The 27,035-nt window shown below is 48.6% G+C and overlaps 2 protein-coding genes across 7 annotated transcripts in view; one reads left to right on the top strand and one right to left on the bottom strand.

The window, feature by feature from the left end:
* Nipal3 (NIPA like domain containing 3) overlaps positions 1–6,629 on the bottom strand; it is a 41,554-nt gene extending 34,925 nt beyond the window's left edge. Inside the window, exons 1-2 of one of the 6 annotated variants that reach the window (XM_041651576.1) lie at positions 6,325–6,629; positions 2,058–2,411 (exon numbers count right to left, since the gene is read on the bottom strand). In XM_041651576.1, coding sequence (XP_041507510.1) covers positions 2,058–2,156 — 99 coding nt within the window. In that variant the 5' untranslated portion in view covers positions 2,157–2,411; positions 6,325–6,629. The other 5 variants (XM_041651575.1, XM_041651577.1, XM_041651578.1 and 2 more) reach the window with 5 other exon arrangements.
* A 9,831-nt stretch (positions 6,630–16,460) lies between these two features.
* Positions 16,461–27,035, top strand: part of Stpg1 (sperm tail PG-rich repeat containing 1) — a 30,537-nt gene continuing 19,962 nt past the window's right edge. The window contains exons 1-3 of the mRNA XM_041653168.1: positions 16,461–16,548; positions 18,420–18,538; positions 25,077–25,178. Of these exons, the coding sequence (XP_041509102.1) occupies positions 16,461–16,548; positions 18,420–18,538; positions 25,077–25,178 (309 nt within the window). The remainder of the gene's footprint in view (positions 16,549–18,419; positions 18,539–25,076; positions 25,179–27,035) is intronic.

The raw sequence follows: 27,035 nt of genomic DNA, 5'->3' as shown, positions 1-27,035 counted from the left end.
CTATCGTCACTCAGAGCTAAAAATAAGCCGGAGCGTCTCCTACCAATGAGCTACATGATCTCAAGTATGTCCCTCCCCACCGTTGGCCTCCAGTTCCCCAATCCATCAAACCAGGGCGTTTGGTGAGCTCTAAACCTCCTTCAGCCCAGGGTGTTATCAGTCTCGACTGTGAGACAATTTATTTCATTTTATGCACACGTGTGTGCACCTGAGTGTATGCATGTGCACCACATGTATGCAGGGTCTGAGGAAGGTCAGAGGAGGAGTGGGATCCCCTGGATCTGCCATGTGGGTATGAGGAACTAAACCTGAGGCCTCTGCAAGAGCAGCCAGTGCTCTTAACCACTGAGCCATCTCTCCAGCCCCTGGGATGGATCCTTTAATTGTCAACTCATCACAACTCATCACAACTCATCACCTGGGCAGAAAGGCTCAATGAAGGATTGCCTTGATCTGGTTGGCCTGTGGGTATGTCTGTGGGGGTTGTCTTAGGTTAACTGATGGGGGAGGAACAGCCCACTGTGGGCGGCACCATTCCCTGGAGGAAAGGGAGAAAGGAAGCTGAGCACTAGCGTGCAGGCACATGTGCATTCTTTGCTTTCTGAGCTGATTATGGATGTCATGTGACCAACTCCCTCAAGCGCCAGCCACTGTGACTTCACTGCTATGACAGGCTGCGACCCGGAATTATGAGCTTCTCCCTGAAGTTGCTTCTATCCCAGTGAAAGGAAATAAAACTAAGAAACCAACTGATTCAGAGGAAAACAAAAAAAACAAACAAACAAAAAACCCGATTCCAGTCTTTATATGCTTCGTTAGGGACACCAAAGTCTGACACGAAAACCTTTATCTATTCATAGGCAACGATCTAAAACACACCCAAGGAAATCATCCGAGGTGAGCACCGGGGCCGGCCCTCAGTCATGGTCACAGTTCACATCATCCCATAGTCTAAACAACCTGAGTGCCCAATCACAGGGAAGCTCTCATGCGGATCCCCACAGAGCAGCTCAACAGGCGACTGGGCAGTCATCCTGGAAGCCTGTGGCGGGGGACATATTCCACATCAGTGCTGTGGGAAGTATCCCACCGTCAGTGCTGTGGGAAGTATCCCACCGTCAGTGCTGTGGGAAGTATCCCACCAGGAGGGGGAACTGAAACAGGGGATCGCAAACCTTCTGAACAGTGTGGCTCCAGATCTTAAAACACTAGAAAAAGACAAAGCAGACTGAGATGTGAACAGAGAGACTCTCAACTAAAACCCAAATCTTCTGGACTGGAGAGATGGCTCGGCAGTTAAGAGAGAGTACGCACTACTCTTAGAGAGGACCTGGGTTCGGTTCCCAGCTCCCACATGCTGACTCACACCCATCTGTAACCCCAGATCCAGAGGAAACACCGTTTCTGACTCCCTTGGGCAAGGTGCACAGACATACACACATACATATAAAATAAAATAAAATAAAAATCAATAAATATCAAATCTCTGAACTGGAAGTGTATCCAGTTTTAACTCCGCAGTTAAGGTATTTTTTCAACATTTGTATTTATCAATGCGATTTCAGTGTGTGTGGTGTATTTGTATGTGTGTGCAGGTGCAGGGCCATCTGGAGGTCAGAGGTCAACCTCCAGAGTTCTCATGATTTGTTCTCCATCTCATTGTTTGTTCTCTACCTTAGTTATTAAAGCCAGGTTTTTCGGCTTGAACTCAGAGCTGGCTGACCTGGCCAGTCTAGTGAGACAGCTTGCTCCAGGGCCTCTCCTGTCTCTGCCTCCTGTGGGCTGGGATTATAGACAGCCTGCCAAAATTGCCTGGCATTTACATGGATCCAAACTCCAGCCCCACCCTCGTCCAGAAGAGCACTCTCCTACCTGAGCCATCTCCCTAGCCCTAGTTTTATGTGTTTGAGCGAGCATTTCTTACCTTTGGATTCCACGTTGCGCTCTATGGTGGAGCACCTGCCTGTCTCAGCTAGTGATCAGCATACAGACACAGGGGACACCTGTGAGGCCATTTAGAAACCCACAACATTCCCAAAGGACAGTGAAGTGCTTGCCTTGTAGGAGAAGGAGCCCTCGCTGCTGCTCAGGCTCACGGAGCTGCTGGTAGTCAGGAATGGCTGCAGCTGCAGGCCTGCGCTGTGGGCCCCATCCATGGCTGTCTAGTGGAACATCCCACCTGGCCCGGCTGGGAGCTGGGGCTTCCACTAGGCAGGGTGCAAACTGGGAGCCATCTCTCCCGGTGTTCCCCTCCTTCCGGCAGCCTCCTAGGTCTCTTCCTCAGCAAAATGCGTTCTTCTCTGGGCTCTCTGGGTTGATTTACAGCCTTCCCCTCAGGCTCCCCTGAGGCAGCTCATGGTCTCTCCCCCAAGCAGAAGGGCGAAGGCGTGTCTTCTGACTCTGGCCAAGCTCTGTGTGGTGGAGAAGGACATGAAAAACTCATGTACACAAGACATAGCACCCAGCTTCATCGCTTGAGAAAGTGCTTCATGCAAAGCACGTCTGGACATGCAAAAGCAGACCACGAAGGCCTGATTGTCGGGCCTCTGACCCCCGAATAAAGAGACTGTCCTTTGAAAGCTTCATTCCTGGCCCTCAGACATCCCATTTCCTTTCCTCCTTCCTATCAATCCTAATTTAAACCTTCCTTTCCTTTATAAGCTTGAGGACAAAAGTCTGACCACATCCACTTCTCCGGGTCTCCAGAATCAACAGATAGAGCCCATGAGCATCAAATAGGAACCATCCTCGGGTGTGGGGCACATGCTCGCAATCCAGCACTCAGGGGAGGCTGAGGCTAGGCAGGACCACAGGATAGCCTGGGCGATATAAGGAGATCTTGTCTTAGAGTAAACCAATCCAGCAGTAACAACACTAAAAACCCCACCCAACCCAACCACCAAATCATGGGGTTTTCAATTTAGGAAGGAAAGAATGTGAAGTAAATCCTGGCATGGGGGGGGGGGCGCTCTTCTAGGAGGTGGGACCAGATGCCCATGTCAGTTTGGCTCTGGGTGACTCAGCGTCTTATCTGTAAAGTGTGGACTGTCATATGGCTTCAAGTAGGAGCAGGGATGACAATCACCCTGTTAATGTCACTGAGCGGATGTTTTCAGTGTTTCTCAAACTTTTCCCAAACACAGAAGAGAAAACTCGTGCCAGCAGCTCATGGTCAAAACCCTACCACCATAGCAAAAGGTTCTGTAAGATCTTACGCTTAGGAAAAAAATTCAAACATACAAAGCAAAATAGCCCCGCCCAAAGCACCAACAAAAACCATACAAATTTAGATTCCATCGTACAATCTGCTTATTGTATTTTATGTCATAACATTTAATTTACTATTGTCGTGATATGTAAGTACGAGCGTTATCGTGTGCCGATGGCTCCTCCCACACTGGGTTCCAAGGATCGAACTCTGGCTGTCAGGCTTGCTGGACAAGCGCTTTCAGCTGCTGGGCCGTCTCGCCGGCCCCTTCAGACATTCTGAATTGCTCTTGAATTCAGAATCTTGAATCTGCCCTGTGCGCTCCCTGTGTACCGCGACCCGGTCACTCAGCTTGTGAGTCAGTTTCCGTAGCTGTTAAATATGGATCATGTTTCCACCCCACCGGCTGCAGTAAGAATTTGACAGAACACGGCATGTGAAGGTGAACACGGTAGATGGCTGCCACATGCCAAACGCCACCAGTATTACTTTATTTAGTTCTGATTTTCTAACATCTTTATTGTGTGTATGTGCACGCACACACGCATGCGTGACATAGCACACATTTGGAAGTCACAAGGCAACTTTGCGGAGTCAGTTCTTCCATCCTACACGTTAGTCGTGGGGACTGAACTCAGCTCATCAAGGTTAGGAGCAGGTGCCCTGCGCCACTAAGCCATGTTAGGCCCATTCTCCAATTTAATCCTGTGTCTTATTCATATATACGCATGCTCCCATCACCCAAGCGTGCACCCAAGAAAGAGTTAAGGGCTCAGCATGTGCTAAACAGTCTCTGCCAAGGTCCAGGCCTCAAAACACTGTGTATCCCTCAGTTTCGGCTTCCTTCTGTCCCATGCCTATGAATGTCAATGACATGCACTGATGTCACAGGACGAACCTCATGCCCACCTAGGAGATGCCAAATGCAGGCTTAGGACAGGGCAGCCACGAAGACCTGCTGCACCTTGTCAAAGGGCCTAAGTTAACTCACGGCTGCTGTTTTCCTGCTGGAACAGAGTTCCTGCCTAAGACACCCTCATCGGGTAACTCACTGACCTACGTTTCTTTCCTGTAAGACCCAAAGAATATAGGATTGCCCAATGGCTGGGAGGGCGTAATTGCTCTGCATTAGATTGCATGTGTGTGAAAGCAATGCTGGGTTAACCATCTGCATCTCTGTCTTGGCATCGTTAACGAGGGTGGGCTAGGGCTCCTTCTACCTGGGAGAGACCTAGAGCTGCATCCAGTCTGGGGCTGAAGGGGCCCCCTGCTTCCTCTGGAGACCTAGCTCAGAGCCTGGCAAGGTGACTGGCATATACACCCACTCCTGACTAAATGTAGAGCCCCTGGTATACTGTGGCAGAAAGAAAGAAAGAAAGAAAGAAAGAAAGAAAATAGAAGCCTTATTCAGGATGTATAACCACAAACAGATATACCCAGCCCCACCCACAGGATGTCAGAGAAAGCACACAAGCCTTGGGGACCAGCTAGAAAGGACAGCAGGAATTCAGGCCTTCTAACCTTCTCCAGGCCAGCTCTCTCCTCTCTCTCTCTCTCTCTCTCTCTCTCTCTCATTGGCTTTTAAAGAGCAGCTCCAGCTTCCCTCTCTACCCGGGGAGCCCACAGGGCTCTAAAAGCAGGAAGACAGAGCAGAGGGAAGCCCTCTCTGGGCTAGCACACAGTCACTCAGAGGCTCTGTGGACTCTGCAGGTTGCACTCCCTTCTAAGGCTCACACTTTGGCCTGGTGACGGTTTAGTGTTGGTTTCAACGCACTTTTCCAGGACCGACATATGCCCAAGTGGCACACAGCCAACTCGGTGTTGACAGTCACAGTCACAGCGCATGGTCACTGACCCAAGAAAGAGAATTCACCAAGTGCCTGCTTCCACTCCCGCCCGCCCCCCCCCCCCCCCCCCCCCCCCCCCCCCCCCCCCCCCCCGCCTCATCTAAACCAAGTACTCCATTAATCCCACCGAGCAAGTTTTCCAGAGAGAAAACCAGCCTCACGGCCATGAAAAAATAGATAACTTAGAAGTCAGCTGTAACTGAAGACAAGGGTGTGTGTGTGTTGTGGAGGTCTTGGCACCACCTGACGATTTAGTTTGACTAGAGACTATCGGTTTCATGCCAAGCTTTCCCTTCCCGGAGCTTGTGAGCACCGAAGGGTGGCATTCTCGGGTGCTTTCCCATTGAGCTGGACATTCCAGCACACCGGAGACACACCTCTGTTCCAGTACCAAGCACAGGGCTCCGTCTAGACATCTGCGAGCTCCGCCGGCTATTTCCAGGATGCTGGAGCTGGCAATGCCTTCCACTTCCTCATCTGGTAACGCCCAGAATCACCTTCATTAAGGCAAACCCGTGCCCACCCTCCTTGCAAATATGGAAGAAAAAAAAATCGGAGGCAAAAGGACCCAAACAGACAAGGCTGGCCACAGCAAGGGAGACCGTATTTATACTAGGGACAGGTTAGATAGCTAAAAAATGCGTTGCTTTTCCTAAAACAGCAAGCCTGAATTCAAGTCCCCCTTCTCTCAGTCTTGACAGGACTCACCCACAGCGTTGCTTCTTGATCCACCTATCCCAGGTTCCGGAGAGGCAACCGGGACACTCCGTGCCACCCCGGGGTACAGCCTCCTGGATCCCTTCCCAGCTCCGAGTTGCCAGGGGGCTGCAGTCAGTGTTTTGCTTTCAAAGGTCGAGACTTGATTTGTCACCCTGTCTGCCAGTCCTAGGCTGGCGGAGCTTCTGCGCAAGCGAGTGGCTGTCAGGAGGCGATGGGCGGGATATCCTGAGATAATTGGCTGCGCTGCCAAGCTCGCTTGCAGCGTAGGGGCCAGACCTGACACTCACCTGGAGGAGTCCCCTCTAGCGGCCAAAGGAAGAAGTCGGGGCTGCTTTGGTTCCCTGGGTAGGCAGCTCACCTCCACCTGCCCGACAGGTGGGCTGGACTTGTGCAGCCGTCCCCTGTAACCTGCGCTAACAACCACAATCCTGGGAGGTGCCCCTGCTGCTCCCACCAGGTAGTGAGGCCCTCAGCAGCGGCACCCAGCAGAGCCGTGACGTGTCTCGGGGACCATGCGTACCCGTCTTCTTCCCTTCGCCTGCGTCCCACCTGTTGGCTGTGGCGTCCTCTATCTCCCAGCACGCCTGCAGCTCAGCAGTTCCGGAGGGCTGTCAATCATCCTAGTCCCCTGCTGCTGTTTCCCGGGTGTTCAGCTTTGACCACGAACCTACGCGTGGAGCTTCTAGCGCGCACATTTTCCTGCACACGCCATTCGGTTCAGAGCCTCACAGCAACCTCTGGAGGGAGCTGTTGAGATCAGGCAGGTTTTACGAGGGAATGACATTGGGGCGACCTCGGCGACGGCAGGGGGCTCAGGTGAGGGGCCAGCGGAGACGGGAGGGAGCACTTAAGAGAGGAGGAAGCCACCAGATTGTATTATGGGAGAGGCTTAAGGACCAGCTGGGCTGGTGCGAGATTTTTTTCTTGAGGCGTGGGTGGCAGGAGCTGTGAGCAGAGAACGCCGGAGACAGTTTATAATAAAAGGCGTATCCCACAAATTTAAAGGAGCCACTGGTGGGTTCAAGGCGGGCTGCGAAGGGGCACTGTGACTGCGGTGAAACGGGTACGGGGCTCTTGGAAAACTGCGCGCTTGCCCTTGCGGGGTTGTATGATCAACCTTTTCTCGTGCGCTCAGGGCGTGGATGTATACAAACATTCAGGTTTATGCCTTGGGTAGGATTTTCTTAGGCCTTTGGTTCTAAGAATTTCAAGAAGTCGCCAAAACAGCAACAAAACCCCCAGACTCAGAAACGAAGTCCCTAATAGTTCCCTGCCAAGGATCCTGGCGTAATCAACCTAAACCCTAAAATTCTGGTAGCTTCTCTGCTGATTTTGAAACGGCTCTCATGATTGGCCAACAGCTTTTCACGTTAGAGAAACAGAGGACATCATTGGTTAGAGTTAGCCGGTCGCCTGCCACCGGCATCTGGAATGTTAGGCCAGTGGTTGCCATAGCGACTGGGCGGCAACCCCTTGACTAGGTGTGAGCCAGCTCTTGTTGAGGGACCGGTCCTTGAGGTCGTGAGGAGGACTCTGCGCACTCCATGGGACACCCACTGAGACCTCCGGACTCCGGGTGTGTGCGGAATCTCTGTGCCCAAACTGGGTGGTGCCTCCAGGGCCAGAAGGTGCCACTTGGGGTGGGGGTGGGGTCAGTGTATGCCCCATCTGGAAAGTGCTGTAAACTATGGTTCGCCTTCCCCTCGGACCCTGTGAGTGGGGTGGACTTCTGACTCTCCCTACTTCCGTCTTTGAGGGGCACTGGTGCTGGGTCGCACACTGGCGAACCACCAAGAGCCCAGCTCTAACAGAGCCCCTCTGGTACATTGGGTCTTCCTCACAAGTCTCCCTTATTCTGGGCCTCGTTTATCCAGGGTGAGACCGGAATCTTGGGGCCACTAACCAGCTGCTACAGTTTCATCTACCCTCCCTCCCCCAACTCACCAAGTAAAATACCTAATGGGTCATCTTCCCCAGGCTTCAGAAAGTCTCCTGGGTCTCTTGTGCCTCCCACTTCCTACGGGAAGAATGTTTTAATTGGAGATCAGTGTAGATTCTCCGCCAGGACCACCCAGGAAGTGCCGGATGCTCACCTGGACCGCATCCTGTTCCGGGTTAGGCTCTACCTGTTCTCTACGAACTGCCCCGGCATTCCATGGAAAACTGGAAAACAAGATTGACAATGTTACCTTTTGGTGACAGGATAATGTATTTGTTTGACATTTTTATAATTTCTTAAAATTTACAAAATTCGATAATTTGCACGAGACACATAATTTTTTTTAAAAAATATCTTGCAAATTTTTCTTTTTTAAAGACAGGTCCAACTGTGTCCCACTGGAACGCACTATGGAGGGCTGGCCTCAGATTCGGAGAGTTCCAGCCACCTCTGCCTCCTGAGTGCTGGCAGTAAATGACTAAACCACAACACTAGGCTTCCACAATTCCGTTTGTTGTCAGTTTTTAAACTCATTTTTATTTATCTAATGTCTATGGATCTTTTGTCTGCGTATACGTCTGTGCACAATGGACGTGCGAGTGGTGCCAGAAGGGGCATCTGATCTCCTAGGACTGGAGTTATATATGGTTGTGAGCTCTCCATATGATTGCTTAGAGCTGAGCCCAGGTCCTCTGGGGGGGAAACAACAACAACAACAACAACAACAACAACAAAACCAGCAGTGCCCCTTAACCCCTGGGCCATCTCTCCAGCACTGCCATTTTGGTTTTTGAGATAGGGTCTTGACAGCCCAAGCTGGCCTAGAACTTAGTGTAGACTAGGCTAGCCTTGAACTTCCGATCCTCTTGTCTCTACTTCTTGAGTGCTTGGATTACAATACGTACTACTGCTGATTAACCTGGGGCTTTGTGCTTCTTAGGCAATGCTCTTACCAAAGGAGCCACATTCCCAGCTTTCTCAAACTGCGACTTCATTAAAGGTAGGGCCGCAACCAGTTTTTCCTAAAACAGCAAGGTCACACTGCAGTGTGGCCAGCGAATACCAACGGCTTTCAGAGACTCTCAAAGACATTGTTCTGTGGTCAGTATTGATCATTGTTTTGAAATACCTTAACGTTTTAAAGCGGTTGTTTCTCATGCTCTTATTAAACGTTAAAATCCTAGGTTATTCAAAAAGGCTACCAATTGTAGCTGTGAAGATGCCTTCAGCAAGGAGCCCACAGAGGAAGAAAGGCCTGCACACACCTTTGCTTGCTCAATGCTCCCTCCGTTAGTGTTTAGAGATGGTGTGAGCTCTTTAGGGGGAAAAGGGAAATGAATCCCGAGTCTGCTCATGAAAAATGAACGGCTTTGGCGATGAAACTGTGCTCGTGCTATTGACAACTAAAAACAAAAAGAACAAAACAGCCCCAGCGGTGTAGATTAGAAAATTCTTTGGCTCTCAGGCAGCAGGTGGCACAACAATGCAGTCCCTGAGGGCTGTTCTCTTCGCTCAGTGGGGGAGTCCTTTCCAGACTGCACCACGGGCAGGAGGGGGTGGAAACAGACTGTGGCTTTCTGAGTTGAGGCACATTCATGATAGTTCGCATCTTGGATGGCCCCCGAAGCCTGTATGTTGAGAGCTTGGTCCCTGGTCTTTGGTGGTACGGTGTGTGTGTGTGTGTTGATGGTATTGGGGGCTTGTGGAACCTTTAGAAGGTGGGGTCTAGTGGGAGGAAGTTGTGTCACTGGGTGTGTGATCTTGAAGGAGATGCTGGGATCTGGCCCTTCCCTGTTTCTCTTTGCTTCCTGGATGCTGTGCAGGGAAAAGACCCCTTCCACTACGCTGTGCTCCTGATGTCATGTACAGAGCTGCCATAGGCCCTGAGCAGCAGGACAGTGACTAGAGACGGAAACCCTTGAAGCTGTGAAGCCCTGAATTTGAGTCCCAGCACCACATACAGGGGGCATGGATGGTGGTGCATGCCTGTAGCCCATCAATCAGGAGGGAGTGGCAGGAGAATCAGAAGTTCAGGGTCAATTTTAGCTGCAGAGTGAGGTTGCCAGCCCGAGCTACAAGAGACCCTGTTAAAAGAAAAAAAAAAAGTATCATGTCTTACTAGTGAAGATAAACTTCTTCCAGAAAGAAAGCTGTTCTGAACCTTTCAAAATTTCAAAGCTTGGAGGGGTCCAATGACTCTGAAAATTACTGAAAATGAGTCAGGGGACTGGAGAGATGGCTCAGCAGTTAAGAGCACTGGCTGCTCTTCCAGAGGCCCTGAATTCAATTCCCAGAAACCACTTGGATGGCTCATCACCATCTATAATAGGATCTGATGCCCTCTGCTGGTATGCAGGTGTACGTGCAGACCACTCATACATAAAATATAAATAAAATTTTAAAAATGAGCCAGGAAAATATGTAAATGTGTAAGAATGAAACTTTCAAACTATCGGAAGCCAGTACAAAGATCAAGGAGAATGTGACACCAGTGCCAGCCCTGACAGAAGCAGCAGAAAAGGTCCTCAGGGCAGCCGTCACAAACTGGCAGAATCTGGCAGGAGCTGAAGGAGGCTGGACAGGGAGGTCTTTCTGAAAACAGAAAGAAAGGAAAAGATGCTGCCCAGGGGGTCAGGAGCAGGTTAGTTTTCTCCGCCGATTAGGAATTAAAAGGCTGTAGAGAGACGTTACCCAGAATCTTGGGGAGTCCCAGCAGGGCCTCATATGACACTGGAGAAGTCGGAGTCCTTTCTTCGGGGTCTCGGTTTCATTAATAAAAGGATTTAAGAATGAACACAAACAGAAGCGCGAGGACAAAGAGCTGACTCAAACTGAACTCAGAACAGTGTATTAGAGGTTGAAAGGAGGACGGCGGTGAGCTAAGCCTCACAGTTGCCTGGAAGGGAGGAGCAGGATGAAGAAGAGAAGCTGGAATGGAGGTCAAAAACATGGCAGGGAAAGGATCTTTAGAAAATGATTAAGGAAGCTCAAAGCATTAGGGAGTTTAAAAGCATACTTGAGCTCTGGCCAGCATCTGAAAGGAACAGAAGAAATCGTTATACCTGGGCGGACAGAGCCAGCAGAACGCCACAGCAGCTGGTTAGGACTGCACGGGCTGCGGGGGGGGGGGGGGGGGGGGGGGGCTCCACTTCCTTAAGGTAAACCTCCCTTCCCATGGGTGTCCCCCAGACAGCCCCCAGACCTGTCCCAGCTGATTAACCCTCAAGGGAGGAGACCTGTGTCCACCAGGAGGTAGATTCCTCCTATACAGCTCCCACAGGATCCCAGGCCAACAAGGCAAATCAGTCAGCTCCCGGTTCAGCATGAGACTTTGTCTCAAAAGATAAAGTAAGCAATTGAGGAAAACGTTCGATGTGGATCTTCACATTCATTCATGCCTACACATGAGCACACACAGGCCGTAAGGTAGCATCTAGAAGTGAAAAAGATACAATTAGAATGAAAACAGTTGGTAAGAGTCACAGATACGACTAGATCAGAGAGTCTGAAGGCAGAGCAATTCAGGTTGTCTGAACAGAGTACAGAGATTAAACAAGGCTGAACTTCAAAGACAAACACACTCTCAACCACCATAGGGAAACACCAAAGTGGTTTAATGCACCTATAACTGTCACCTTGGAAAAGGAGAGCAGAAGGAACTATTTGAAGAATGAATGCAAAATGTTTTCAGAATCTGTTGGATTCAGGAAATGAAGCGAATCCCAAACATTCATGTCAAGGCTGTTGTAATTTAAAAAGCGGCATGAGAGAGAAAGACGCCATGCGACAGAACTCATGTGAAGGTTTTTTTATTAAGGGAAAGGGAACATAAAAAGGGGGAAGAGAAGGGGAAGAGGAGAAGCAGAAGAGGAGAGAGGTGGTGTGTGTGGGGGAGACAGACAGGCAGAGAAGTAAAGAGAGAAGAGAGGTGGGAGGTGGTGGTCAGCGCCCTTTTAAAAGGAACGTAGTGAATATGCACAGCAGGTGCTCTTAGTAACTGAATCCTGACAGAATCCAGACCCAAATAATCACACAGAAACTATATTAATTATGACACTGTTTGGCCAATAGCTCATATTTCTTTTTTTTATTTTTTAATTTATTTATTTATTAAAGATTTCTGTCTCTTCCCTGCCACCGCCTCCCATTCCCCCCATCCATCAAGTCCCCCTCCCTCGTCAGCCCAAAGAGCAATCAGGGTTCCCTGCCCTGTGGGAAGTCCAGGGACCACCCACCTCCATCCAGGTCTAGTAAGGTGTAGCTCATATTTCTTATTAACTAACTCTTACATCTTAAATTAACCCATTTCTATTATTTATATTTTACCACGAGACATGTGGTTTGTTACCTCTTGCTTCTTGGGCAGCTACATGGCATCTACCTCCTTAGGCAGTTATGTGACGTCTCCTTCACTCTGCCTACTCTCTCTTTCTCTCTCTCTCTCTCTCTCTCTCTCTCTATATATATATATATATATATATATATATATAAATGTTTGTATTTCTCACCTGGCTTTACTTTGTGCCATTGTCCCAAACAGCTTTATTCATCACCCAAACAGCTTTATTCATCACCCAAATAGCTTTATTCATCAACCAATAAAAGCAGCATATATACAGAAGGGCATCCCACATCATCTCCCCCTTTCTGTCTAATTAAAAAGGAAGGTTTTTAACTTAAACATAGTAAAACTATATAATAAAATAGTTATCAAGCAAGAATACACTTATAATATTTAGTCTAAAGCCAGGCGGTGGTGGCGCATGCCTTTAATCCTAGCACTCTGGAGGCAGAGGCAGGCAGATCTAGTTCCAGGATAGGCTCCAAAGCTACAGAGAAACTTTGTCTTGAAAAACAAAAGAAAAAGAAAAAAAACCCACAATATTTAGTCTATTTGTTTCTGGAAAGTATCATATCTATCTTTTACCATAACTAAGGGAAACTGTCTTCACTCCATCAGACTCCAGAAAGATATAATGTTACCTAAGTAAACAGGAAGTGCATTGTAAGCAATTTCCAAAACTCTAGAATTGTCAGAGACATCTTGATGCCAGGACAGTCTCCCAAAGTTCTTCTGTAATGTTGGGGCATCCATCTTCAGCCTACAGGACCATAGGATCTGGCAGACCTTATCATGAAGTAGGAAATTTGAAAGGTTGTTTTACCGATATTGGCAGTTTGTCAGTCACTTTCTTCTGATTCCTGCAGAATGTCTGGCAGACTCTTTCATGAAGTAGAAACCCTGAAGGACTGTCTCACCTTCTTTAGGCAAGTTCAGCAGTCATTTCTCTGTGGGTCCTGCATGTTCAGTTTGTACAGCATACCATCAAACAGTCCAGTTCTTGCCCAAATGGCTAGCCTTGTCTCATTGAAGGCAAATTCTGTAACAAGTTTCTTCAATGCCTATCAACCTCTCTGAAGTAATTGGTGCTGCCAGAAGCAGACTGTCAAGAAAAGTCTTAAGTTCTTAAAACATTTAAAATGCCATATTCTGTAAGTCTTTGAAGGGTTTGAAGAATACCTATCCATCTGAAATCTATTTCTGTATATCTAGAAAACTTAACTACATGACTATAATGTTTGTTTATCACATATGACTATCAATCTGAGCAATAAAGGAGGGACATTTCCATAGATACTAAAAGGACAATTCAGCCAGGTATGGGAGTACACACTTCTAAACCCAGCACTTGGGCACTGGCGGGCTAGTTTACATAGTAAAGGGACAGAGTGTGACCCTGTCTCAACCAACAAGGACTATCAAAGACCATTACCAACAACTTTATGGTAATGAACCTCCTGAAGAGGAAATGGGAGAATTTCTTTTAAATGTGCTTATTCCCAAAGCTCCCTCAAGAAGAAACAGACTAGCCAGGCGGTGATGGCGCATGCCTTTGTCCCAGCACTCAGAAGGCAGAGGCAGATGGATCTCTGAGTTCAAGACCAGCCTGGGCTACAGAACTGACTACATAGAGAAACCTTGTCTCAAAAAAACCCAAACCAACCAACAAACCACAAACAAAACAAGAAACAGAGAGCACGTAGAGCTGCGGACTTTGCCCTTGAAACCCACCCTCAAGGAAACAACAGGCCTTGACGCCTTTTGTGAATGGAAAGAAGAAATAATATCAATCCAAGCAAACAGTTGAGGAAGAAATAATGCCAACACCAGGAGAGAAAAGGAGGAATAGGATGGGCAGTGTGGCAGGTGAAGGTACCTGCTGCCAAGCCTGAGGATGACCTGAGTTCAACCCCAGGGAACCGTAGGGGGGGGGGGGCCTGGGGGAGAGGAGAGAACAGACTCCCTCCACATGTGCTCGCATGGACACACAATAAATGTAATGTTCAAAAAACAAGAAGAGGGGCTGGAGAGATGGCTCAGAGGTTAAGAGCACTGCCTGCTCTTCCAGAGGTCCTGAGTTCAATTCCCAGCAACTACATGGTAGCTTACAAACATCTGTAATGAGATCTGGTGCCCTCTTCTGGCCTGCAGCATACATGTAGGCAAAACACTATACATAATAAATGAATCTTAAAAAAAGAAACACTTTCAAATTCATTTTGTGATGCAAAAGTCAAAGCCATTAAAAAAAAAATAGAAGAAAACCGCATCTAGCAGTCATGCACTTAGGTGAGGAAGTCTACATCACAACCTAGGAGCACAAATGGGAGAAATCCTAACCCTGCCTGGTGATACACACCTCTGATCCCAGCACTCAGGAGGCAGAGGCAGGCGGATCTCTGAGTTCAAGGCCAGCCTGGTCTACAAAGGGAGTTCCAGGACAGCCAGTGCTACACAGAAAAGCCCTGTCTCGAAAAACCAACCAAATAACAAAAACTTCCCAGAGCCAAATGTGTTGGTACACATCTTCATTCCCAGCACTCAAGATGCTGAGGCAGGAGAACCACAAGTTCTAGACCAGCGTGGACTATTAATACATGCAGACCCTGTCTCAAATATCAACCAAACAAGTGATAAAAACAAACAAACAAAAAAAATGTCTACCTACCATCCTAATTAATGTAGAAAGACTGTGTGAATACCTACTCACGCTGGTATTAAGGTAAATGTCTGTTATCATCAGTCCCATTCAGGGTGGCCTTGGATGCCCTACACATTGCAATGTTATAAGGGGAAAAGGTAACAACCAGACAGATGGAAAGGGAGAAAACAAAACCCTTTCTTTACGTAGAGATGGCTGTATGTATTAAAACTTCCAGTCTGCAGAGAAACTTTATAACTGAAAAATAAGGCTAAGTTGGAGGACACAAGATCAATATATAAAAATCACCAGCAATGGACTTTGGGGATTTGGGGATGCAGCTTAGTGGCATCATGCAGGACTCTGGCCTCAATCCCCAGCACCAAGAAACAAAAGGTGATTTTGTTCTTGTTTCTTTTTGTTGGTTGGTTGGTTGATTTTTTTGAGACAGGATATCTAGCGACCCTGGAACTAGCTTTGTAGACCAGGTTGGCCTTGAACTCACAGAAATCCACCTACCTGTGCCTCTAGAGTGCTGGGATTAAAGGCATGCACCATGGCACTACCACTACCCAGCTGTTTTTTTGTTTTGTTTTGTTTTGTTTTGTTTTTTGAGACAGGGTCTTGTGCAAGGCTTTTGCAAAATTTCATTTTCATGGCATAGACATATGGGCAGTAGGCAGAACTCTGATTTCAAGGCTGGTCTAGTTTACAAAGCAAGTTAACAGAACAGCCAGGACTGTACAGAGATCCTGTCTCAAAAAAAAATAAATAACCAACAATGAAGCAAAACAAAAGGAAGAAGGAAGGAAGGAAAGAAAACTATGACAGAGGTTCACAAAAATACGCAATAGCTGTTCACTTACAAGCACAAAATACTGCTTAGAGACGTAAATATATCAAAGTAAATTGGGAGCTTCACCACCATATTAGGGGATCATAGTACCCAAGGAAGCTAAGATATTCTCACTGAATTTTTGATGCAATGCCAATCAAGATCTAGGAAGAACTTCTTAAAATGAGTAACTCTTTTAGTTGTGTGTGTGTGTGTGTGTGTGTGTGTGTGTGTGTGTTCACACATGTAAAGTGCAGGTGCCTGTGGAGGTCAGAGAAGGGAGTCTGATTCCCTGAAGCTGGAGTTCCAGGCTGTTTGACTTGCTCAGTGTGTGGGTTGTTGGGCTGCCTTGCAAAGGTTCTGCCCATTGAGCTGCCTCACCAGCCCCAGGAAGACCGTGTTGGTAGCAATTGATCTGCTGATGGCAGCATTTGTGTGGCACTGCAGAAAGGCAGCTATTGTGACAGGAAGCTGGCAGATGCCAGCTCCAGATGGAAATGACTTCAGAAGCACACGGGAACTCTTCGGGTTACAGATAACCTTGATGTCTTAATTGTGGCAGTCTGCAGCACAGCTGCGCACACTATCAGAGCTTAGACGCTTACCTTTACCACTGAAGAACTTTATCGCATGTAAATATATCTCGGCCAAGCTAGGTTAATAATGAAAATAATATGGAAAGTCTTCATGGCTGTATGCAGCAGCGAGGGTGAATTTGTGTGGCTTCCTAATCCGTCAGTACAGTGTGCTTGGAACCTGGGGCGACAGAGCAGTTGGTGGATGTCAGCTTCTGCGCCGCAAGATCTCTTAACCTAAGCCACCATTAGCATAGAGCCGGCACGGTGTGAGACGGCCCCTGAACGTGCTGTATTTTATTTCAGGTGTATAGGAGAATGCAAGCCTGAGGTTCCCCTCAAACAGACGGAACATGTCCCAGAGCTTCAAAGTGGACAACGTTGCCCTGAAAAGTGAAGACTCTGGCAAACCTAACAAGCACAACTACAAACTCCAGAAAGGTCTAGTGAATTTATGTATTTATTTATTTATTTATTTTTTGATTTTTTGATTTTTCGAGACAGGGTTTCTCTGTGGCTTTGGAGCCTGTCCTGGAACTAGCTCTGTAGACCAGGCTGGTCTCGAACTCACAGAGATCTGCCTGCCTCTGCTTCCCGAGTGCTGGGATTAAAGGCGTGCGCCACCATCGCCCGGCAGGTCTAGTGAATTTAAATCTCAGCACGCCTCCTCTAGTATGGAAGAGCACATTGGGCGGATTAGTAAACCCTGGGTGTTATCCACAAGGCCATCCTTTGGGAGTGTATCAGACAGATTGCCTTTGACCCTGCTGACCCTAGAGTGTAGGTGGGGAGAAACTGTAAGGAAGGGTAAATGGGAAGGTGGCTGTCCCTTCAGTAACAAAAAGATACATGCTATTTCCATATGTTCAGCCAGAGTCCTGTTCTTTGGTTGTTAATGTATAGCAGGTCTTGCTTGCTTTATTTCTGACAACTGAATTCTTACTGCAAGCCCTCATTCTTTTTACTTCTTTTTCTGGGTTTATAGCTGAACTATGTTTCTTGTAGGCAGCATGTAGCTGGGTCTTTCTTTCTTGTCCAGTCTGACAGTTCCCGTCTTTGAACTGGAATGTCTAGCCCACTTATTGTTTAATGTGGTGATAAATGGGTGAGTCCGCTGGTTTGTGATTTGCTTTCTGTCCTAGCTGCTTGTTCTTTCTTTGTTCACTCTTTTGTATTGAATATTTTAATTTTAAAACATTTATTTTATGTGTTTGGGTCTGCATACCATGTGCATGTAGTCTTTGAAGAGGCCAGAAGAGGGCGTTGGATCACCTGGAACTTTAGTTACAGATGGTTGTGAGCATATGGTGCTGGGAATTGAACCTGGGTCCTCTGGAAGAGAAGTCTACGCTCCCAACCCCAGAGCCATCTCTTCAGTCTCTATTTTAATTTTTAAAAAGTATATTTATTTATTTTGTTTGTGCATGCCAGGGAGCACATGTGGAGGGGACAGAACAACTTTTAGGCATTGGTGCTCTCCCTCCCCCATGTGGTTCTTGAGGACTGAACGCAGGCAGTCAGGCTTGGCAACAAGAGCCCTTGCCCACTGAGCCATTCTCTGACCCTGTATTGAACTTTTGTTTTTAATTCAAAGAGGACAATCTTACTGGAGAAAAGAAAGACCCCCGAGCAGATAAGCTGTGATTCTCAGCAGCTGCCAGGAGGAGGAGAGCAGAGACGTAGAAAATGCCATGGAATTGAGCCACATGTTATCAGGCAGCCGCAAGGCGTGTGTGTGTGTGTGTGTGTGTGTGTGTGTGTGTTGTAGAGAAAGAGTAAGGAAGTCTAATAGACTACCGATATAAGTATACATTTGTTCTGGTCAGAATCCGAGAGACAGAAACAGAGAGAGAGAGAGAGAGAGAGAGAGAGAGAGAGAGAAAGAGAGAGAGAGAGAGAGAGAGAGAGAGAGAAAGGAAAAGTTGTATCCTTCTGAGTCACAGAGGTGGGTGGACCCTGAACCTCATAGCCCCTAGTGAAATGGCCTATAGCGAGTTCTCTTTTGTTAGCTCACTAGGATAACTATTTGTTTGGTTGTTTACCTATTTTTTGAGGCAGTGTCTCATATATTCCAGGCTGGCCTTGAACTCAATATATAGTCAAGGGGTGACCTTGGGTTTCTAATTCTAACACCTGGTCCTGTGTGGTGCTGACGATGGAACCCAGGGCTTTTGTGCATGCTAGGGAAATACTCTGCTCGCTGAGCTACATCCCCAGCCTAGGATGAATCCTTAGAGCGTTTTCCTAGCGGTTGCACTGAGCAAACACTGGCGGCGTGCGCTGATGACTGTCTTTTTGTTGTTGTCGTTTAGGTTTTACTGCTGCGTACCCAACTCAATCTTCCATTCCTTATAAATACAGAACATCAATAATCCTAGAATCAGAAAGAAAGGGATTTAACAGCCAAGCCAGGAGATTCTACAACAAAAAGGTAAATGACATTGCCTTCAAAATTCTTTGAATTTTAGCTGTTGTGTTTCCTCTATGAACAGCAGGGGGCAGTATCACCGAAGGACCTGCGCCATCCTCCAAGGATGTGTCAGTATGGTAAGAACCCACCTGAAATTGATCGATTGATCTACTTATTTGCTGTGTTGGGGGATCCACCCCAGTACTTTGCATATGCTGTATGTTTGGAAAAGATAACCAGGGATCTTGCTATACATATATACAAAGCCAGGCTGGCTTTGAATTCAAGGTCCTCCTTCCTTGGCCACTGTGTGTTTGAATTGAAGGACTATGCACTCATACCCTGTAGCCAAAATTATCTTTAATTTGAAAGGAATAAAAACACAAGATCTTCCAAATCTTGTGTATATGTAGTAGAGGATAAAAACCAGCCTACTCTGATCTATCAGAGGGAATTGCATCGTCCCCCAGATAACACATGGGTAAACAAGTTTCTGATACATTTATTGTTGTGTTTGTGATGAGCTCCCCATTAAAAATTTCCTTAAGCAACAACAAAAATAAAATAAAATTCCTTAAACAATGTCTTATTATTACTATGGGGGCTGGTAAGGTGGCTTGGCAGGTAAAAATGCCTGCCACCAAGCCTTGAGTCCTGGAACCTCCATGGTGGAGAGTAGCCAGTTCTTTTAAAAGCTGTCCTCCGATCTCCACGTGTACGCCATGGTATGTGCGCACACACAAGTAGATAAATAAATGCAATTTAAAAACAATGCTGTGCTTGGCCCTCTCTATCCTTCCCCTCTTCTCTAGATCTCCACGTCTGGGAAGTTCTGGTGCTTCCTGGCCAGCCTTTATTTAACCTGTTCCTGGGACTTGACCTTCTCCTTTCTCACCAGCAGGGGGCTGTAGCAACTCCCAGGCATTGGGGGAGAGTCTCCCTGTCTTTTAGTAGGACCCTTTTCAGCAGTGGCCACTCCAGTTACCTTCTGCTGCCTTCTGCAGGCGGCTGGGCTCTCATCCTTCCACTTTGCCTAGATGGCAGAGAAGGGGTGGGAGGACCCCGGTTCTGAACACAGGTAAGGTATGCCATCAAGCACCCTCCTCCCCGCTTTGCTGGGCCCTCACCCCAAGCCCAGCTCTTTCTTTGTGAGCTGGTTGGTATGCGGAACTAGAGAGTGGATTAAGTTCCTTTAACCTCCATTACCTCAGGATCTATGAAACCCGCAATAAATAATAGAGCAAACACATTTTAGAGCCACTGGTAGCTTTCCTCAGGATGATAAATACTTGATCAGGCATCCATCCTTTCTTTCTTTCTTTCTTTCCTTCTTTCTTTCTTTTCTAGTTTCTCTGTATTTTAGCTGTCAGCCTCTTCCCCACTGCTGTGTGGGTTCCCATTGATCACCTTTAATGAGAGTGTGTTAGTTGTCCATGTCCAGGATGTCCGCAGCTCAGTTCTCACTACAAAGACCAGTAGCTGTCACTGACCAAACCCTAATATGTGTTAAAGCATTTTTAGGTCATATCACTGCTCCTCAAGACAATGCTAAAAGGAAGGGTTTGGTGTCTTCACTGAACATAAGAGGAAACCGAGGCTTAGGGAGGTTAAGTGACCCACCCTCGGTCACACAACCCAGGGTTTGCCACTTAAGAGACTCTAAGTAAATATTTGCTGAATCAGTGTTGAAAGAATTAGACCTCAACCCAGGCGCAGCTCACGCCAAAGCCTTCACTCTTTCCACACCGGGCCACGCCCGCCTTTGTGGCCTTCGAGGCTGTAAATTCGGTTGATGAAAGTCAGCCTGCTTCTGACCGGCCTTGGTAAAACCGAAGGATCTCCAGGGACGCGAATAAATGCTTCTTGTCAGGGCTCCGTCCCACATGGCAAGCTCTGAAGGCTCTGATCCCAGAGCTCAAGGTGCCCTGTGAAATCCTGTCACGTCTCCTGCCCAGGGAGCTGGCGTGGCCAGCAGCCTGAACGGCGGATGGCAGACATACAGGCAGAAACCACTAAAAAGTTTGGTTTCACATTTCCCAGGGTGGTTGCATCCATTTGATGAGAAAACTTTCGTCTGAACCTTTGAAAGCTTTTTTTTTCTTTGCAAAAGCATGGTGTCTCTATGGACCCAGCCCCTTGTGTTCTCGATCCCTAGCTGGGAGCCTTGAGATCAGCCACTTGTCCTTTTTGGGCTTCGGTTTCCTCATCTACATCATAAAAGTTGGGATTGTGTAATTCCTGAGGAGTTATATAATTCCCCACGTCCTAAGCACAGAGACTCCACTCCTTCCGTGCCCTCTGCCCGTCATCCTCATTTCTCCCGGGGAAACGAGCGTGGAGAAGTAATGCGCTTGCGCGGCATCACCCAGTAATTTAGTGAGACAATGCACGTTAACAAGAGATTTGAAACCTCCCCTGCCTCACCGCCCTTCTCAAGACAGGAGGCACACACGCCCTGTGCTGAGCCCACACCCCGTCATCTGCTCACCTGGGAGCTGTGACCCACTTAGCCCAGCTTTTCCCTGGTGTCCTCAGAGGCAAGCGCTCACTTTTGCTGCCAGTTTACCTTCCTTGTAGGAATCCTTCCGCCGGGGTGCCAGCGAGAAGGCGGGGAGGGGGGTTGGCGGGGGTCAGGGTATCCCCCGGCAAACTTACAGGTCTGAGTTCACACTCTGGGATCCATGCAGGAGGACAGAACTGACTCCCTCGGTTGTCCTCTGGACTCTGCTCTCATGAGGTGGCACACACGTGTGCCCTTGCACGCACACTTTTTTTTTTTTTTTTTTTTTTGAGTAAAGGAATCTCAACACTGGTGGTGCGAGAGGCCTGCACAGACTTGTGGCTAAACTGGCAATTTGGTTTGCTAGGAATAAACTTCATGATTGTTTACAAGTGTGTGGCTAACTTTACATTCCTGAGGAGACCTGCCGCTAGGTGACAGAGCCCCTGTCCCTCAGCCTGTGCGATATTTTCTACCCTGTCTCCCGTCTTCTGCTCCATCTCACCCCATTTCCCAAGCCATGGAGCTGTAAGGGCCCCATATGTTGCCTCTGCATCTGTTTCCTCCTCTTAAAAAATTAGAACGCTACACACTACACCAGATTAGCTTTTCCTGGGAGTGGCGACTGCATGTTCCCAAACCTGCTGCCTTCCATGGGAATGAACCCACGTGGGAGGACAGGGACACTGTGTCTTCTAAGTGGGCACCATTTAAGGTGCATAAACAGGGGCTGGAGAGACGGCTCAGTGGCTTTGAGTGGGGAGTAGGGTGGGGGTCAGGGTACTTGTTGCCCTAGTAGAAGACCTGGATTCGATTCCTAGGACCCAGATGGTGGCTCATAAAATGCACAAGGAAATGGACTGTGCTGGCCCATTCCTGCAACTGCAGCACTTGGGAGGCCAAGGCAGGAAAATCAGCGGTTCAAGATCGTCCTTGACTGGATAGTGAGTTGAAGTCTAGCCTGGCATAGAGAAAACCACCTCCAAAACAAACTAGTTAGCTAGCTAGCTAACTAACTCGGGGCGTTCTGTACAGGGTCTGACATGAGATCTATCCTCCAAAACAGCCAGAGAAATTGTGATGAAATCATGTGAGGTTATGTTTATGGATGAACTTGACAGAATTTATGGAAATTTTGTGGAAACCGCAGTGTAGGGTGCCATGCCTGACTCTAGTCTCTGCAGTAGGATGCCCTCCCCTACAAGCCTGGGGAGAGTCCCTGGCCCAGGAGCTGAATGCCCACTCCTTCATGACCCTCCCAAGGTCACATGGATAGGGACCACCCACCTCCCACTCCTGCACCTGCAGAGGCTGCCAGTCCAACGAGCTCTCGAAGTGCTTTTCAGCCAAGTGTCCCCCAAGCTGTGTGTCGGGGGAAGGGAGGGGACCACATCTGCCAAGCATTGCTTGCTCAGTCCCATGCCCACGAGGTGGTCCTGGCTCTCAGGTGGCCGTGGTAGGCAACTACTTCTATTCTGATCATTTGGAAGTGTCTCATCTAAGAGACCAAGGGGGTAGCTGAGTCTACACCTGGTTTTATCCTGCCCACCCTGAGAGCCCTGCCCCACATCCAGCAGCCTCATATAGGCTCTCTGCCCCGGTGGAGGTCCTCTGGCTGTTACATAATCCAGTTTTTCCCTCCACTGTAGCCTCAGGAGATTTCTCCAGTGTAAAATACTCCTAGAGTGACCAATTTCAATGGCCACTGTCAGGATTTTAATGGCTCCCTTCACAGGCCAGCTCCAGCATCCTTCAGCCCAAAAGATTCTCTTTGGACCTTCCATCACGAGTAACTTTCATCCCCACAGGCTAAACAGAGACAGCCCTGTTCCCGTTTGCCTTGGACTCTAGCCATTTTGCAGTCTGACCCAGGCGGTGGATGTCCAGTAGAGTTGTCAGATTTAGCAAAGAAAAACACAGATGCTTGGATAAACTAGAATTGCAGATAGGTAATTATTTTAGCATAAGTATGTCCCAAATACTTCATGGGCTGTACTTAAACAAAAACAGCTATTTGCTGTTGGTGATTCTAATTTAACTGGGTAGGTTGAGTCAGAGCAGTGGGCGTGTGCAGATGGACTAGGAGCTAGAGGTATGTCTTCCCTGCCCACTGTTCATACCTGTAAGAGGCGCATAGCAGAGGCTGGAGAGCCGGCTTAGTAGTTAGAACACTGGCTGTTCTTCCGAGGACCGGGGTTCAGTTCCCAGCACACACACAGCAGCTCAACTGTCTGTAATCCAGTTCTAGGAGACCCAATGCCCTTTTCTGGCCTCCATGGGCAGCAGGCACATACGTCTGCACATGAAGACACCCATACACGGCGTCATCATCATTAGTCCCACCGTTGTTCCTGCTGCTGCTTTCCCTAGCGACACTGGGATCCCAGCACCTTGAGGCCCGGTGAGGTTAAAGTTACTGAAAATCATGAAGCTGAGCAGCCCAGAGGACAGACTTCCCAATCCACAACCCTGGGGCAGGACTTTTCTCTTATCCCCTACAGTCTCATCCGAGAAGCAGTTGGTGTCCGTGGTCAGGAGACTCTCACTGGACTGTCCAGGTTCAATTCCGACTCCAATCTTTGCTGGTTGGGCAGCGTTAGGTTGTCTCTCTTTGACCCCATCTTCTCTGTTTTCCAGTGAAGACTCAGTGAGCCACCATTGTGAAGTCTCAGTGTGCTGCCGGACACAGTGGGCCAACAGCACCTGGGGACCCTGACTCCTCTCTCTGTGGTCCTTCCCTCCTGCGTCTTCAGTGTCCATGCTTCGGACTCTTGGCCAGAAGCCTGTGTCCTCTGTTTGTTCTTCCTCTGCCTGCCTCACACACATGTGCACATGCTTGTGCACACCTGTGTACAACACACATACACACTCACACACACACACACTAAAATTCAGCCCCAAGATCCTGTTAGCAGTATCCATGCCTCTATTCTTTATAATAAACTTCAATCACTCTGTCCCCCGCTCTCCAGATAGGAAAGTTCTAGAAGGCACTAGCAGTGCCTCAAGCTCTCTGCCTAGATAAGGCAGCAGACACAGTAGAGTTAGGATGTATCTATGACTGAGTGGCGCTAGCAAACTCTGGAATCTGGGTCCATGGGCTCAAATCTGGGGTTTACTGCTTACTGGCCATGGCCTCACATGCCCAGCTTCTGTTTCCTTACGTGACTTTGGTGACATGACCACCACACACTGTGAGCTCAGCATTTGGACTAATTCATCTGCATGTGTCCATTTGTGAAATGGAGACAGTAATCCCTTCCTCATCGGGTGATGGTGAAATGAGATTAGCTTTGTAAAGCTCCCAGCACCGGGCAGGACCCAGGAAGCTGCCCCAACCATGAAGCATCTCATCTCATGCCACTTGCTTTTGTCAACACTGGTGTCCCCTTAGTAACTAACACCAGACGTGAGTTGGAAGATTCGGAGGCTCAGGCAGCAGCAGTATCAGAACTTGCTCTGAACATGGCATCTGCTGGCTGCTCCCTGACACCTTGGTCTCAGGTTGCCCTTGGGCCCCATGGGCTCACCTTATTTTGTCTTCGACTTCAAGATGGCCTCACTTGGAATGAAGGTTGTTTTTGTTTCATTTTGCCTTATAAACAGAAACACTCCCCAATTTCCCTTCTCAGAGGCCTCAGGAGGAAGCTGAGTCAGGTGGGTGTGGTTGCCATAAAATTGGTCACCCTCCCTTCTTTACCTCAGGCTTGGCTGGCCCCGTCCGCCCCCGTCCGCGCACAGGCTGACTTGCACACCAGCACATTTCCCTAATGACACGAAAAACAAAACGCGGTTCCTTTAGAACTCAGGATGGAGACTTGGGGGGAAGAGCAAGGGCTTTGGGAGAGCTGGCCTGGATTAGGATTCCTGCCCCTCCCACTGGTCACTGAGCTAGAGATTGGGTAAACCAGAGGAATGGTGGAGCAAGGCTGTCACCCCTGCAAAGGATGGTGCCTGCCCTGGAGGATTAGAGCAAGGCTTAGCGTTAATGGATGGAAAGCTGGCCGAAAGCGTGTTGAAGCTGCCGTGCCCAATGACACTGCATTCTGTCCTTTTCAGGATGACATCCCGGGCCCCGGGTTCTACAACGTCATCCATCAGTCTCCAGTGTTCAACAGTGTCTCTCTTTCCAAGAGAGGAACCTGCATGTTCCCCTCCACGGTGAGAGCCCCTGGGTGTTAAACGCACAGTGATTCCCTCTGCTCATGCAGTGGGCAGCTGGTCCTTTCTCCAAAGTCCGTGTTCTGATTAAGACAGCAACCACATCCTGTGAATGCACAAAGACGGACCTGAGCCCGTGTCTTTAGGCCATCTGTCTCCACGGATGCACGTAGACAAGGGAGGGAGGGCAGCTAGAACTTGGTTACCAAATACGAGGCAGTTTTCTTCCCAAGGCTGTTAGGTCTGCTAGGAAATGGCTCTGTCCTGTCCCGAGAAGACTGCCAAAACTTAGTCCATCTAACTGGGTTGTTCAAATCGTTGGGAAATTGGATGGGCCAAAAAAGAAACGAGGGGACAGTTTGAGGGCATAGAGGATAGGAGGTGCTCCTGCCAAAGCTGAGGGCCTGAGATGGATTTCTGGGACCTGTGTGGGAGGAGAGAACTGACCTCTGACCTCCACACTCGCATCATGGCATGGCCATCACCCCCTAAAGAGAAAGAGACAGAGAGAGAGAGAGGGACAGAGAGAGAGAGACAGAGACAGAGACAAAGAGACAGAGAGAGAGAGAGAGACAGAGAGACAGAGAGAGACAGAGAGAGAAAGAGAGAGTCTGCACTGGGCCTGAAATACAGGGATCTTCATGGTACCACATGAGACTTTATCTTTGTTGAGGAGTCTCGTGGTAAGATACGTATATGAAGCCCCAGGGAGCCTGAGCAGACTCGGGTGAAGACAGTGTTCTTCTGTATTGGTTTTGGTATGTGTGTGCTGAGGTTGGCGCCCGAGGCTGCTACCAGTAAGCAAGCTATGGCCTCAGCCTTAAGGGAGAGAGCCAAACCAGGGCCAGGTCGCCTAAGGTGGAACAGCAAAGAAGGCAGAGCCAGAATCTGCCATCGATAGGACGCATGTGCCTGCGTGTCTCTTTAAAGGTTGTGACAGTGTCTTACATGAGCGTCTATGATGCCTGACACTGGGGCCAATTCGTATCACTCTCACACAAAGGGACCATTTAAAGGTCGCCAATTGCAGCAGCTTCTTGTTGGGAGTTGGGCTGGGAGTGTGGAATATTCAGGAGCAAACTGACTTAGGGGCAAAGGCTCACAGTCTCTGAGCCCTCAGCAAAGTCACAGGATAGCCAGGCCTTTAGCTTTCAGTCAGGAGAAAGACCCTGAAGCTACTGTCAAAAAAGTGCTGTATCGCCTGCCGCAGCCTGGGCCACAGAGACCTCATCCTGACTCAGCTGTGCAGCCTGAATGTGACCTCAAGCACGTCACCTTTCCGTGTTCCAGTTGCCTCAGAGACTCCCTGGAGGCCCCGGGCAAAGTGCAGTGAGAAAGACTGTGAAACTGCAGACCAGCGTAAACGGGAGCTAGAGCTGCCTCCCTGAGTCACCCTTCAGATTGCCCAGAGCGCCTGGGTGCTCACTGAGAGGGCCTTTGCCAGACAGCGCACTACCATTCCTTCTTGGTGCCAAGGAGGGGCTGGATTGGAGACACGGTTAAGGCCCTGCCAGGCTTCACCGGCGTGACTTTCAAATGGTTCGGCTATCCAGAAGGGAAGGCATGGGAAGGTTTGAAGTGTAGAATCTAACCAGGCCTTTTATTTCTTTAAAAAAAAAAAAAAGACCCATAAAGGAGATGTGGGGTTGCCCTCCTTTTGGAGCAAGGCTTCAACTTTATATTTCTTGTTTTAAAGAAAACATTTTTAATTATGAGTCTGGGGGTGGGGTGGGGGCGGGGGCATGATCTATGAGCGCAGGTACCTGCAGAGGCCAGCAGAGGGCGCCAGGCCCCCAGGAACTGGAGTTACAGGCAGGTCTAAGTTGCTTGCTGTGGGTGCTGGGAAATGCATCCAGG

The sequence above is a fragment of the Microtus oregoni genome, unplaced genomic scaffold (assembly GCF_018167655.1).
Source record: "Microtus oregoni isolate MIOR12 unplaced genomic scaffold, Mior012 000005F_ref0000423, whole genome shotgun sequence".
In the NCBI taxonomy this organism is placed as follows: Eukaryota; Metazoa; Chordata; class Mammalia; order Rodentia; family Cricetidae; genus Microtus; species Microtus oregoni.
The sequence above is the reverse complement of the archived record's forward strand: the minus strand, read 5'-3'. Positions and strand labels throughout refer to the sequence as shown.